This window comes from Oxyura jamaicensis, chromosome 7 (assembly GCF_011077185.1).
Source record: "Oxyura jamaicensis isolate SHBP4307 breed ruddy duck chromosome 7, BPBGC_Ojam_1.0, whole genome shotgun sequence".
In the NCBI taxonomy this organism is placed as follows: domain Eukaryota; kingdom Metazoa; phylum Chordata; class Aves; order Anseriformes; family Anatidae; genus Oxyura; species Oxyura jamaicensis.
This window is the reverse complement of record NC_048899.1, coordinates 27,489,884-27,505,882: the sequence shown is the minus strand read 5'-3', so window position 1 is coordinate 27,505,882 and position 15,999 is coordinate 27,489,884. Positions and strand designations below refer to the sequence as shown.

Here is a 15,999-nt window from a genome sequence, read left to right as displayed (position 1 = left end):
TATGCAAGATGAATGAATGTAAGGTTCTCCAAATCAATGCGCAATGTGAAAAAAAAAAATGTGGAAAACACTTAAAATAACATGGCTTTCTTTTCTCCAAAATATTTGTCCAGAAATAAGCAAATTTACAAATTGGTTCCCGTAGTTTTCCTAGACCAGTTCTTGAACTCTTCCATGAGCCATGTCAGGGCATGTCACATCCTACAATATGAGATGACCTCTCACTAAGCTCCTCTCTGTTTTATGTGCACATTGGCATATCTGTTGTAGTAGAAAACAATGAATGTGTGGGTTTACTTACAGTTATGACAGGTAGCTCCCATGTAACCTGTATCATTACAGTCACAGTAAAATGTGGTCCAGGACTGAGAGCATTTTCCTCCATGTTCACAGTAGTTAGGCAAACATCTGATCAGAGACAGATTTAAAAAACTTAATTAATTATAAATATTTCAATAAAAATAATGTTCTGAAAAAAAAAAAAAAGTCTCCCATTCAGGCAAGAGTTTCCTAAGGCTGAATCAGTGTGTGTTACCTGAAGTAATTCCTCTGATCTTTGACTCACTTCCACCATAAAAACTGAAGACAACAACATTTAATAAATCCAGCAAGCCAGTAAAGATCACTCTCAAAATAAATACATAAATAAAAATCCACCTGTCCTTCACTTGTTAGCAATGAAAGTGCCACAAACTATCTGAGCACAGAGGAGGAGGATGAATAACAGGTGAAAATACTACTGAAATCTTGTTTCGAAGAAGAATTCCCAGTCCTCTGATTAAAAAGGAATCATTATCACCAAAATTAGGCTGCATTACATTTTGTGATAGCTCAAATGACATGAAAATCTCAGAAGTGAAAGGGAAAATATGCTTCAGTTATGAGTTCTGTACTCTCCTTTCCCTTGTTTTAGTTGGTATGCCTCCAAAGTATTATTGAGAAGCAAATTATTAAAAGAAGAAAGAGGCATAACAGCATGCAGCTTGGGAAGTGAACAGAAACAAAAGCTGTGGGAGATAAATTTAATCTCCAGGACAAGAGGTGAACACTGATCTGAAATACAGTGGTGTAAATACAGGCAGTGTAATGGAGTTACACTGGTCTACATGGAAACAGAGCTTGTTCCATTGTCTTTTCTTTCTTTTTTTTTTTTTTTTTCTTACTGTATATTAGATAATCTCTTTTACACTGTGTTCGAATTCTGAAAAATGAGTAACTTTTTTATAATACCCCTGATGCAATTGTAACAAGTGGGTGGATAGAAAACAAACAATCTATCCATCTCACCCATGCCAGCATTTCATTAGGGTCTGCTTGGCTGCAAATTGAACTTGAAAACCCTTTTTATGGCCCAGATTTTTCAGTTCTGCCAGCAACCAGTGAAGTCACTGAAGCTAACTAGATTTGTACTAGTTGAAGACCTGGTTTTCTTGTAGTTCATCTCATTTTTAGTAAATGTTTGCATTTAACTGTGCACATTGCCTTTAACGGTGGCTTTTTGTCTGTTTCTTCAAGAATCCTGACAATTAAAGCACGTTTCATTTGTAGAAATTGAAAACTTACGTGTCACTAACAGCCACTGTGCTCCACGGGCTTCTGAGCCCCACCAGCCATACATTCGTCAGCTTACTTGAGTCCAAGGTTATTTGGAGTTGCCAAACACTAACTACCCCAAGAAACTTGCATATGTGAATAATTTAGGCCTATCAGAATAACTTGCATATGTGAATAAGGCCTATCAGATTAACTTCATGTCCTCAGCATGCTGTGTGCAAGTACTTGCACATATATCCTTGTCTCCATATGTATGGGGCTGAGATTTGATCTGGAACTCAGATTTACTTGATCACTATTTATACCACCATAATAAAATCACACAGACAATATATCATATCAAAGATTAACTCATTTTCATTAATAATTAATAAATACTTATAGTCATTATTTAATGTTCAAATGTTACAGACATAACGGATTCAAGAAGAAAATATGACATTTATAACTATCAGTAACATCAATTGAGGCAATGATAAGGTATATTACTCTTATAAAAAATAATTTTTATGGCTTCCACTAATCATTGGTCTCAAATATAGAATGGGGAAAGAAAACGGCAAATACACTCCTGGATTTCCGCTCGCCGGGGAGGTTTTTGCAGTGCTGTGGAGAACAGTTGAGACACACAGCAAGGGAAATAAAGGTGTGTCTCAAAGTCCAACTCGTCCGTTTATCTGTAGTAGACACCATTTCTTAGGTTTTTTACTTAAACATCTAAAACAAGAAAGACAAAGGGGATGGGCACAGCTGTTGGTTTTGCCTCATACTGACAGGCAGTCTGAGAAAGGGTGAGCCTTCAGCTTTTAATGGTATGCTGAGAAATCATCCAGCAGAGACAAAAGCCCTGCTGATACAGAGACAGCTTAGCCAGCCCCTCTGCCATCACATCTACTCATGGCAATGGAGAAGAGATTAAGCTGTGGGTCAATGCTAAAGAAAGCAAGAACAGCCTATGGGATGGCACCAGTAGGACTGGCTGGGGCATGACCTGTGCCCAGGTATGCTCTGCAGGACTCACCAGCAGTTTCATCCCAGAGACTTCAGGAGAAGCACCATGGTTCAACAGCTCTGCAGTGATAAATACAAATTTTGACTGGAAGAGCAATTTGCTCAAGTTTACACTTTGGTCATGCCTGGTCTTGCGCTCAGCTTATTGCCTTCACTTCTACCTGCTCTTTGATGATAAACATTCACTTATATCACCTGTACAAGAGAAGGAGCTATACTCATATGGCAGAGAGTGATGGAGACAAGAAATATCTGACGCTTATAAAGCTCTTAGAAGAGGTAAAAATAGCACTGCACTGTATCATTATCATAATTTACATCATCAGTGTAATGGACAAATATGTTTTCTGCCTATTTTTAAACTAACTCTTATTAATTAACCCAATACAGTACAGCTAATCGCTAGTCATTTGTGGTTTGCCAAAGGCCCGTATCCGAGGCTTAGCCACATTTATTCCATTAAAACAGCTTCCTTAATAAAGGCTTTACAAAGTTGAAGGTCACTTCTCATTTCTGTTTGTCTTACAAATGCAGCCACTTTTTCTTCCCCCAACAATGCACAACAGATAAGTTGAACTAGCTATGTAAGCTTTTAATGATATTCATAAATTCAGAATTAAACCTTTTTTATTCCTTAGTCTATTTGCTTTAATTAGCACCAACCACATTGATCTTGTTTTGGTCAGATAACTAACCCTTCTAAGAGCTTATGAAACAAATTTCTTCGCAACTCTAATAATTACCATAATCCCATTCTAACTGCGCAGTTGTGCCTTCATTAGAAGCAAAATTTATCCTAATTGTCAGAGAAGTCCAAATTAAGAAATAACTATGATTAAAATTAATCAAGGCATGGATAAATCACAGGTTGTTTCATTTGCCGACTGTCCCAGAACTTCATGCTGAAGGCTTCAATATATATATATTTAAATAGAGATATTTGCATTCTAGTGGATTCAAGCAATTCTAACAAAGATCACAGTGGTATCAGAGAATTTTTCAAAAACAAATGCAGTAGGCAGCCCCTGACCTATTTGCAATTGAAACAAACAAACAGATTGAGTCAATTTTAGTGAGTATGACAAATGGGACACTTTGAAACTTAATGATTTGCCTAAGACAACTTGTGATAGACCAGGGACTCTGATCTTTCAGATTCCAGACTAATTCATAGAATACCTCACGGTGAATTAATTTTATATAAATAAGTAAATAAATAAATGAAACAAATCATTTTTCCCTCCTTCAGCCAAGCTGGAAAACAAACACCTAAGTGAACAATTAGCAAAGCCTTCACAAAAGCACTCACTGTCCTTAGATGAAACATCTCCAAAAATGCATGTGCTTCCTTGAATTCAAAGGACAAACTGCATAGACATTAAAAGGCAAAATTTGGCCCTTTATTGGAATGACGAAGAAATAACAATGACAAAATTACTTGAGTGGGAAGGCTGAAGGAGTTCTACGCATTTGATGTTACACTTGACTGGAAATAAACCCGGTACTTTCAATAAGCACCTCTCAGATTTGGTTACAGTCAGCACAACACATCCTGCCTGTACCACTTTCTATTATTTCTAAATAAACAGAAAAAAAGAAAGCTAAGAGAAAAAAAAAGAACACAAAAAACACTCAATATTAAGACTCAATTTGCATCATTTTGAAGCAACTCAACAATGTTGTACAAGACCACATACAAAAGTGAAAAGTATCTTTTTCAAGACAGCTTTTGCTTTATATTATCACCAATTAATGTTCTTTCAGCATGTTTTCATATTTTAGGGGTGCAGCTATTTCATGTATAATCAACGAAATAGAATATTAACACTGATTATTTTCTATAATAAGCATGCATGTACAATGAAGCTCATGGTGTTACCATAACAGTCTGTACTTTTGCTCTGTTTTTTTTTTTTTTTTTTTTTTTTTTTTTTCTCCACTAAAATCAATACATTTAGGCCAATGGCAACAGCATGCCTTTTTGTCTTACTCTGCTGAGCAGTGAATCTGACACTCCTTGCCAAATTATATTTCAAATATACAAAACGGACTCAAAGGGAGACCAAAGAAGCACTGGAAGGGAAAGGTAAGATAAATCCACCAACACCACTAAATAGACAGTTTATCAACTTCAGGGATTTACCAAGGGAAAAACAAATGAAGATGAGATAGCATTAGGAAAGAAAGTACCACAGGAGCACATCCCATCTTGTTTATCTCTGATTGTTTGTGGCAAAACAGTGAGCTAGATCTCCTTAAATAAATGGAGAAGAGAGAACTACTAGAACCAGAGGAAGGAAGGGAAAAGAGTGAATAGAAATATAATTAAGACTCGCAACTTGCATCATGCCTTTCTTTTGTCTTAGTGTCAAGCACTACTTATGAATATAGGCAAGCAAAAGAATTAATGCTTTCCAGCTCTTTTTTTTTTTTTTTTTCAGTGCACATTCCCTCCTCCTTATCTCAGTTCCCAACTTCTTTCTCTTCCTTCAACTTTAACAAACTGAAGAACTTCTAAAAAACTGTTTTTTTGTTTTTTTTTTTTTTTAAGCCATCTACATTTTCTTCCCTAAATGTATTACTGTATGAAAAGTTATGGAATACAAAAAGAACAAGAGTAACATGAACAAAGGATTTTCCTCTTCCACACTAGAAGTCATTTACTCTGTCACTTCTAATAGATATAAAAGTATCTAAAGAAAAGTATTTTGGGTCATTTAATAATCTGGCACAAAGAGATGTTTTTCTTCTTCCTGAGACTGGCAAAACTTTGATGGCAAAACATTTAAAATATATTATTACTATTTCAGGCTCTGCACTTGAATACCACTGTGAGACCAACATTCAGAAGATCTGACGTTGATGCTAAATGCCCACAGGCACATGGCTGGGACAGAACTGTGCGAGGAGGCTGTTCTGGGATTGGTACAAGTAAAAACAAACAAACAAACAAACAACAACAACACCTATCTATGCTTAGATAGAAGGCTTTTTTTTTTTTTTTTTTCTTTTTTAAGCATTTGATTGCTTTGTTGTTAAAACACCTTCATTTTTAATAGAGGTAAATGTGCTGACAGTTTGGCTTGGCATCAGCAGAAAGGATTTCATATAAATAAATTTGAAAAGGACAAATAAACCACCCTGTACGGACAGCTGTTCCATTTAGAATTCATCATTTTACAAAGCAAAAGCAGAAAAGCCATCTGTGATAACCAAACACAAACAAACAGGGACAGGATATTATATCCCCCATGCATACCCACAGATAGCCTTTAATATACCATGGGGTTGCACATTGCATGAATTTTGATTATATGATTAGCAATGGGGATAACCACTACTTAGGTCCCCCTAGAAATTCAGTTCCGCACTTAAGTCAGATTCCAAAATAACACTTCAGAAGCCCCCTACCAAAGCTCTAACAGTCTTCTTTCTCCACAGAGGTCTAATTCAGTGGCAAACCCCTTCTCCAGCATTTCTGGGCCCTCCACTCCATAAGAAAAACAAAAATAACTATCTTCAGCTCTGCCATCTTCCTGCACATACGGTCCATCACAGATAGAGGAAAATGTTCACCCTGCTCAGACTAGTTGTGCAATTACCTGTTACAGAATTTGTTAAACACATTTTAAGGACCAGATCAGCACTGATCTTAGTTACTCTGTAGCGCCATCAGGTAAGTGAGATTTGAATTCAGCACCATTTTCTTACTCCACTTGAAAATAAATAAATAGGCAAACTCATCTGAAAAAGAACAAGACTAAATTAACACACAGTCTGTCTGCAGTTCAGATGAAGGATATGAATGCAGCCTGTAAGTCTGAAAAATCTGTCTGTTTGCTCTGAAAACACAGTATTGCTACATACCAGTGCACCATTCATGGTCCTCAGTCAGTGTTTTCTGCAGCTGGTGTTGCATATACAAAGCAAAGTTAATAAAAACAAAAACTCTTAAAATTAAGTGAGGGCAAAATCATCTCATGACATTATCCAAATAATCTGAACATTAACTTTCATTCACATTAGAGGCAAAGGACAGAAAACTGCCCCTTTCTTCAAAGGCAGCATCATCCAGCGTGATTGCCTATTTTACAGAGAATTTGCTTTGTACAAACATATTCTTGTCTTATAATTACCACAGAAGGAAACCATCTGACAGTGCAAAGCTCATATACTAGACCAACAGTAGGGAATTCTTCTACATAGTTTTATTACACTTAATTGCCAGTCAGCTCTTAAGCAGCTAGAGAGAGTAGTTCTGTCACCAGCTGCATTATCCAGCTAGTTTAACATTAGAATAGATATGAGGATTGGGGGGGGGGGGGAGGAATGTTCTCTGGAACTGCAGGGGTTTTAATTCTGATACCCAGATTTTGGCTTAGCTCAGTGTGGTTTCCTTTATTTATATCTTGCTGAGTTTTTCTGCATCCTGCCCTTCCATCCTAAAACTTGTGTGGTGTTGAGTGGTTTTCCCAGACTCTCAGTCCAAAATGAGCTACCTGCAATGGTTTTATGTTAGCATGTTTAATTGGTGGTACATTCTTTGGGGAAAAATCCCCAAGGGATTTTTCACTCTCATAGAATACCATGTATACTTCTAACACTTTTTTTTTTTTTTTTCACTGCATATCAATCTTTACAAGGGAAAAAGTCATTAAGATACCTTTTTCATACTTTTTACCCCACCGTATAACATAGTTTGGATTAAGGATTTTTCCCTTTACCTTTCCATAACATTATTTCCAGTGTTTTGCTTTGTTTTTAGTGAAAAGAAAAGGGAAAAAGTTAAATTTTATCATGAAAATTTGATGAAAAAGAAAGAGCAATTTCTTACAACACTGTTTTTTTTTTTTTGCTGCACAAAAAGCAATTTGTCAGTGTTTTAGGAAGTATCAAAACAAACATGAGAAAGGGAAACTTTTTGAAAACCTGTCCTCAATTTCTTTCATTAAAATAGAAACTGAAGGGATCTTCAGTGTGCTTATGTGCTATTTGTAAATATGTGCGCTGGAGCCTACATTTGAAAGAGGCAAGAGACACACAAAAGGGACACAGAAAATAATCCATCGCAGGACTGAAGTGATACTTTTAAGGTTATATGAGATCAGAGGAACTGTAACCTGGATTATCAGACCTTTTTAACCAACTAGTGCGGACAGCCTCCCTGTAGCATTTCAGTTGAATAATTAAAAAAGAAAATAAAAAAAAAATCCAGGTATTCCAGCATCGGAAGGTATGCAGTTCAAACACTCTGCTGACAGAAGTACAGACTCACAAGATTCACATCTACCATATCTACCTGTGATTTACCCAGAAGCAGATTTTTTTCTTATTCAAGGAGCATGATTGGTCTGACTCATTGCTATAAAACCAAAAAGAAATGTTAAGACGACCTTTTGGAAAGAGAAAAAAAAAATCCAGACTGTCAAATCAGTGTCATTTCTGCAGAAAAGACTCTAAATACTGAAAACAGGAACAGGAGAGAGAACAAGAAGAATGGATGCCAAATTATAAATGTTTTGATTCCTTCTGCAATGCACTGCAGGTATCTATATGTTAGTGAATGCAGTATGAAGTGTTTGCTTTTCCAGTCCCAGCCTGGGATTGTAATAAATAATATTAAGACTCATTGGGCATAATTAGCCAGGATATTTCTCATTTGCATGGCCAACCTAGAAAAAAAAATCATATAAACTTTGGCTTCAGCTGCAGGGCATACATTAATTCTTAGAAGAGATCAGGGAAATGCAAAAGGAGACTGTACTTTCATCAGATTTATCCTAACCTGCTTCACCTGCAATAGTAATTAATTTCCCAAAGGTCCCTTTTGACAGTACAACACATGAAATAACATTAAGTTCATTACTAAAAGAAGGAAAAAGTTGGAAATTATTATTATTTCTTACAAGTAAAAACTGATAGTAAAATCTGACGGAATCTACAAAGTACGTAAAAAGTAGGATTTAAAAGGTCAGTTCTATTTGGCAAGGAAAAAGAATAGTTTAAACTAATTTATTTAGAAAATATTATGAGGAATTTCCACAGATAAAACATAGCTAGGGATAAAAGGGTAAAGACTAAGGACACTTTTCTTTCATTTCTTTGTGCTCCATGACTCGAGGAGCACAGGGACGCAGACTCGTAAATCAACTCAGCATGCTCCTCCCTAATGAAGTAAACTGTTAATGCCAATCCCATCGCAGTGATTGTTATGTATACCACATGCTGCTCTCTCCACTTGTATTTCCTAGGAGAATCGGAATATGCAGATGAATCTTGGTTTAATAAGGATGGCAATATCAGTGTGTGTGCCTGCCCACTGATTCTACAGTGATAAAACAATGCCAGGATTTGTAAGGAGATATCTGAGGTCAAGTTTGCATTCCTTATTGCAAATCCTTGGAATTCCCAGGATGTCTTGCAAGACAAGCCATCATCAGCCCATCTGCTAAGGTGGTTTCAACATGAATCCTTTTGTTTTGTTTTGTTTTGTTTCCCTCTAGGTCACTTAAGGGAACTGAAGCTCCCAGTGTTGTCCTTGACAAGTACTGTCAGTATTTACTATAGTGAGGGCATGGTGCCAGCCAAGTAAAAATAGGACAACCCAGTCAAAGCTTCATCAGCGCAAAATCAACACTAACTGCAGCAATCAGATTAAAGTACCCTCTCAGTTACAGGCAGGGAGAGCAATGCATGTATTTATGTATTAATGTGGATGTGTGCCTAAAGGAAAGAAGGCTCTGACTACTAGTTCATTTATGAATGACAGGTTCATCACAGAAATGCCTTTCTTCAATCCCAAAACTATCATGTCTCAGATACACAAGCACAAATTGTGTATAAAACTTATGACAATATAATAATGGGTGAACCGTGCTTCTGCACCTGCCTTAGCCCTACCTTTGTCCAGGTAAACTTTGTTACCAAAAACTCAACAGCTTCAAGCTTTTTCAGCCCTGGCAGGGAGGGCAGAATCATAAGTTCAGGCTCCTTAGCAAACCTTCTCTGTCAACAAGCAACCTAAAGGCCACATCCCTTGTGATGCAGGTTGAGAAGTTCAAAAGCATGAAGGTAACCAGCATCATTGTTAAAGATGCAGCTATTCCTCTCTTGAAACCCTGGTGGAAGCAACCATTTGTCTAGAACCATTTAGAGGGACAGAGACTAGTTTTGTGAAAGATGTGAGGTCAGGGAAAAATGATGCCAGTTTTCTCCTTACTACAGCTGTTTGGTGCAAGATATCTCAACTGTAATACCTCCAAAGCACTTTTCATTACAGAGTTTGGAGGAGCTGGTATGAGAAACCATTCCAGATCTTACCTCTTTGCGAACTCCTGGAAACAGAATTTTCTCCTCTGTGATTAACACTGCAAAGCAGAGTTTGTCCCATTACACGCAAGAAATGGATGAGATTAATGAACCCACATCTATAAGCTTCAAGGCAGCCCTTGCTGCTGTATTCCAAGGGGTCCATCTGCTGTAAGAGCAGAGAGCCTTGCACAGCCCAAAGGGAGCATCTGTGCCATATGATGTAGGGCTGGAAATCCACAGTGTTTCTGGACTGAGGTTTAATGATTTTCTGGCATGTTTTCCTAATATCCATGGCAACTCTTGAGCTGCAGTATCTCTTGAGCCCACATTCCTCCATCTATTAATTGAATAGGATGCCAACTATAGCAAACAACCAACTCAGTGTCAGGACTGAAGCTAGTACTTCTAGACCTAATATCCAGCATTCCAGCCAATTGCTGAATGGGAAATCCCAGAGCTTCTCAACAGTGTGGCCAAGTTCTCAGCATCTGCATATTTATTTTCCTACCCATTTCATTTCTTTTAAATAGGAGGCTGCTTGAAATTCCCCCAAGCTATACCTTCCATTGTTTGTCCACATAGACACAGACCAACACCCCCACTAATCCATTGCTATGCAGAAAGAAAAAACAGCTCAAAAAGAATTATTACCTAGCAAAATGCAAAGTCAGATATTTTGAAATGAGCACAGATACAACAAAACATATTTCTGCACTGAAAAACTGAGTACAAAGAGTTGCCCATGATGAAAAGGATGTTTTAAAAAGAGTAAGAAGCTCAGACTTCTCAGTACTAAGACCTATCTCCAGACTTCACTTCAGATCACCAGTGCCTCTGCTCCAGTTTCCTTACTCTGACAGTGTCACAGCAAAGATGCTGATGAGGTGACTTTAAGAACATCTCATCAAACACTCTATCAGCTTCCAGCAATCTGTGGCTTAAGGATTCACGTATGCCTTACTGGCTTTTTCCTTTACATTTGACCTCTACAGCATCTAATGACATCCAATTTGATGCTGTGTAAGATCTGAATTTTGAGAAACAGCAAGTATTTCATGATTCACCTCCTTCATGCTGCTCCTCAATGCACAATCCTGCTTAGCTCTTATGTCGAGGCTAAAAAGTCCTAGCCTATTTAAATTTTCCTTGTAGACAACAGTTTGTGGCACACAAGAAGTCAGTTTTAGAAACAGCCAAAAGGCCTGAATGACAAACTTATAGTCAGAGCTGCACACATCACCTCTAAGTGACCCAGAGAGAACATACTTCTTGGAAATGGTTGGTCAGGCCAAGGCTGAGATCAGTGAATATATCCAACTGCATTTGCCCTTCTTTTAGCAACTGAAAAAGAGAATGTGGAGTGATTAACACACAGTTATTAGCTTGATTTATGAAGGTGTAAATGCTTCCATAAATGTCCAGTGTCTCAGTCCCTGCCTCCTCCCAACACCTTATGAACATCTTGCCCTCATTTTGACCACATCTGAAAGATGGTCAGACACCTCAAAGCCAAGAAGTGAGACAATCTCATGAAAATAGAAAGACAAGTAGAAAGGAATCAAGCTAGTGGTCATCAAAAGAAATATACGGCCTCAGATGAATCCTCATTCTAGACATTATGGAGTCCACAAAGAAGACCTCTCCCCCTTCCCCCCAAAATAAAAGTAACAAATTCTGTCATTCACAGAACATCACCCTGTAGTTGAAAAATGAATCATGCATTGTTAGAAGCAAAGAGTGAAACAGGAAAATAACAAATGGATATAATTTGTTGCTCTTCCTCCTCCATTTCTTTACACTCTAAACTTAATATGTAGACAAGTTAAAATATATATATATATATTAAAAAACACCATACCTGAGGGCTATCTGCCTGCCTCCCCACCCTGCCGCAGAACTTCCTTAGAGCACCTTAGAGATGCATCTACCAAACAAGTTCTCACGCAGGTGTATGATACAATTCTGAGCTGAATTCCTGTCAGGTTCTTCCCATATTTATATGCCTTTTTTTTTTTTTTCTAAAGCAATGTTATTGTTGTTGACATTTCAGACCCCCCTAAAGCAAGAACAATCCACAGCTGTTCTAGCTGGAGGAGAAGCCTGAGCAAACACAGAGAATCACACAGAGCTGGAAGGGAACTCGAGAGATCACTTAGTCCATGCCTATGCCCCAAGGCAGGATTGTGCATACCCATGTTTGCTGTTTCTCAGAGACTCTACTAACCTGTTCTTAAAGTCTTCCAGTGACTTGACAGTCTCCTCAGGCAGCCTATGCCACAGGTGTTCTGTACATCCTGGCCAGAGAAGATTATTCTTTGCACTGCACTGCAGCAGCCTTTTACCACCTGAGGCCCATCATGCTGCCTTCCATCAGCAATCTCTTTTCTGGTTGAAGAACCAGCACTTAATCAGTCTTTCTTTGCAGGGAATGTTTTCTAGACCTATTTTATTTGAGCTCTGAATATGTTCATAGAGAACAGAAATTGAAAAGCAAGAGTGATAATGAACCTGTGATGACTAAACATCAGGATTAAGGGTCAAAGACAGAAAGAATCATTCTGTTCTCACCAGATTTTCTTACCAGTCAGGCTTTTCCCTGGAAGCTTTTAGATTTACTATATCACCTCAGAAGATACCTTCTTTCCCAAAAAACACTTACAATGCAAAATCCCAGGAGTGAGGGTTGTATGATCCCTCAAGCCACGAACCTAATCTACATCAATCTGAACTGAAAATAAATCCACAAAGAGAGTCTGCATTTATTTGCCAGATGGCTTTTGGTCACACATTGTCAGAGTAGGACTTGTACTCCTGCAGAAGTATGCATACATACCCAAAGACACCTCTTTGCCTCCCCAGAAGTCTCTGAATTCAGGGACTTCATGGTACCTTCACTTCCATGTTTCATTTCTGCCTTGTTACTCTCTGCTCTGTACTCGGCTGCTGTATTTTTCTGACTCATTAATTCAGCGTAAACCAAACACACCCTGCTGTGTACCTGGCACTCCTAGCCAAGCAGAAATCCTGAAGAGGCAACAACAAAGAGAGAAAAAATTAAACAAATCCACTTTCTTTTAAATATGGAGCAGACCTCTATGGCTTAGCAGCACATTATCTCATTTTTTTTCTTTACCTGGGGATAAATGCACTGGAAAACAGCTATGACATCTAATGCTTCATAACAGGAGCAGTGTAAGCACCACACTTTAAACACCCTCAGAAAACACAGAACAATCTGTGCATTTGGACAACTACAGTAAATATACATACTATGAACAAAAGAAAAAAATAGTTTACTAAAGGCAGCAGGGGTAATGCCAAGAGTCCTACACATGCACTGCTACAAGAAAGATTGCTTCCTCCTACAAATTGTATTTTCCTATTCCACAAGGCATTGGGAACAGTATCCAGGAAGAGCTTTGCCCCGAAGGAGGCAAAGGGAATATGGTAGTACTTCCCAGAACTTGTGGAACAGACACAGCTCTGAATAGATTGGGGGTGCCTCTCCTTGCACAGGATATGTCACCTAAGGACGACATGTTGGTACCATCCAAGGGCATGGCAAATCAGAGATGACTTCAGATGCCACAGCAGGAATATAAACAATGCTGGCACTGCAACTGAGGGCTGCAAAGAGTCAGTCTCTTATTAGGAGATAGCACTAACTAGCCTTCTTCCATCATAAGGACAGTCTGTGTTGACTACTGTGTTCAACTTCAGACTGCACAATGTCTTAATGTCCCCATGAAAGCATATAAGACTTCAGTATCCTTTGCGTTACCTGCTAATCCCAGCTCTTTCAGATACTTTCTGGACTACCCTTTCAGGCAGGATCAGAGCAGCTACCAGGTGGTCTCATTCACAGAAATGCTGAGGCTAGAAGGCAGCTCTGGAGGTCCCTGTCAAGAGTCACCTGCTCAAAGCAGGGTCAGTCACAGTAGATTCACTCAGGTCTGCAAAAGCATATTCACTTGGCACTGTCTCCTCAGAGACCAATGAAAAGGCAAAATTCAGTATACACCTATGGACATCCTCATTTTTTTCTGAGTACTGTTTAATAGCTCGGCTAGTGGCAAGGTATTTATCTCCCAGAAATAGGTACTGAAGAATAGAAAAAACAAATACAGGGAGACAGATGGCATTCATGCAAAGTTCACCTGAGCACACATACAGTTCAAATACTAGAGATGAAATGATGAGATATTAAGGCTCAGTCCCTCAGAGAGCTCCATTTAAATTAATGGAGGCTCATTGCTTTATACTGAGAATCCTGGCATGTGCATAATAAGTTTACACAATTCAATGCTCTCTCTCTCAAAAAAAAAAAAAAAAACATACTGCCAGCATCAACAGTAGTCCTAACTTGTCATCTTTCAAAACAAACCTGTTAATTCTCTTTCTAAGAGCCAGAACAAGTTGCAGAGAGCTGTCTAGCTACTGCTTTCAGAGCCCAGGTCTGAACAAGCTCGACCTACAAGCCTGTAACAAATGAATTGCTTCCTAAATAGAGGCATATTCCTCAAAGAGCTTTCTGTGCTTAGATAACTAAGACAAATGCTCCATTTACATGTTAATTAAGAAACACAATTCCCACATGTGTTAAAATTACAAAAACATGTGCTTTTACAGTGCACATTGCAATAAATCTTATAATTAAGAAAGGGGAGATCATATTTCTCGTGGATGATGCTCTTACAGAATTTTAACTCTCCTTACTCATAAAGAATGAGCAGCTGTATATTACATGCCTGGGGCCAGACCTCAACTTTCCTACAGGCCCAGAGCTGCTGCAATATAGAGCACTAGTTAAACTACAGTGACTGGAAATGATATGTCAGACGCTTTGTGCAATAAACCAATCTGAATGAGGCTTGAAAGCATACTCAAGCATAGACCGTGCAGACTAGACAGCAAGGAAGGCCTTCAATTTGCCAGAATTCTGAATTCAAATCTCCTGTTCTCCCCAGTCTTCCATCTATAGTTTGTTTTAACTAATTAGGCCATAATATGGACCTGCAGAACATAAAATGTTCAAAAATTGTTAGGAAGAACGCAATCCGAGAATACTTTCATGTTCAGGCTTTCCTCAGGTTAACCAATGGATTAGGAACAATCCTGTTGGAAAATAACACAATGGATTTGCAGTTTGTCTGTATTTTCTTAATTCATTTTCATTTAATTTCATCCCTCTTCCCAATGGCCTGTTTCTGCTATGATCACTTTTGACTTCAGTTCTACACCAGAGTTACTTCACCCTGAGAATCTTTCAACAATTTTTGTAACTTCCTGAAATCTATTTTGTAAATTTAACTTCTCTCAGGTTGTGAGAAATATGTAATATGATTTGGACAAAAAAAAAAAATCCTTCTTTCTTCCCTGCAAAACAATTCCAGCAGAATTATTGGAGTTGCCAGACAGGGAGAGCGCAGAGTGTTTCACTAAACGAGAAAGTTGCAATCCCCACGACTCCAGCAACGCTCATTCCTTTTGGTTACCAGGGGAATTTCAGAATTTCTGTACAATACTTTACTACGCTGCAGGTTTCTATCTTTCCCTTCAGGGCAGCTCCACTGTTATACCGAATCCAGCCATAAGAGAAACACTTTTGACAATTATCAATTGTCTTTTCCCCTTTTGTTTAATCTACTTTATGTTTTTCACGTAGATCATATAGTAGAGACATAAATTTAAGGCTGTCCAGAGAATCATAGTGGAACAGACCACATTAATCTTCACTAGATCATGTATAGCTTTTATTTATGCATGACATATTCAAGGCAATGATTATGTAAAATAAAGTTCCACCTTTCTTATTATGTTTGGATCCTTGCCTTAAATAGTTTATGGTATCATCACAGACATATGCTTGTCATCTTTGGATGCTGAAGATGAGAATGACACTTGGAGTAGTATCATAGATTTACTTTGCAGCCTGGACTTTGTGACAATGAAGGCATTGGAGATGTCTCATAGCACCTCTGCCACATACCAGAAGAGTTTTCTTCTGTTTCAATATACGAATTGGCATGGAATGGTCCACTTAATCTTAAAGAATCTGTTTTTTCAAGAAAGAAAACAATGCTTTTTTAGCGCTTAATTCACATGAAAGTTTATATTTTTATC

The 15,999-nt window shown here is 38.1% G+C and overlaps 1 protein-coding gene across 4 annotated transcripts in view; it reads right to left on the bottom strand.

Annotated features, from left to right (window-relative positions):
• The window catches only part of CNTNAP5 (contactin associated protein family member 5), a 287,334-nt gene that overhangs the window by 111,169 nt on the left and 160,166 nt on the right, over window positions 1–15,999 (bottom strand). For all 4 annotated transcript variants that reach the window (XM_035332452.1, XM_035332454.1, XM_035332451.1 and 1 more), the window contains one exon: window positions 302–408. In XM_035332452.1, the coding sequence (XP_035188343.1) occupies window positions 302–408 (107 nt within the window). The remainder of the gene's footprint in view (window positions 1–301; window positions 409–15,999) is intronic.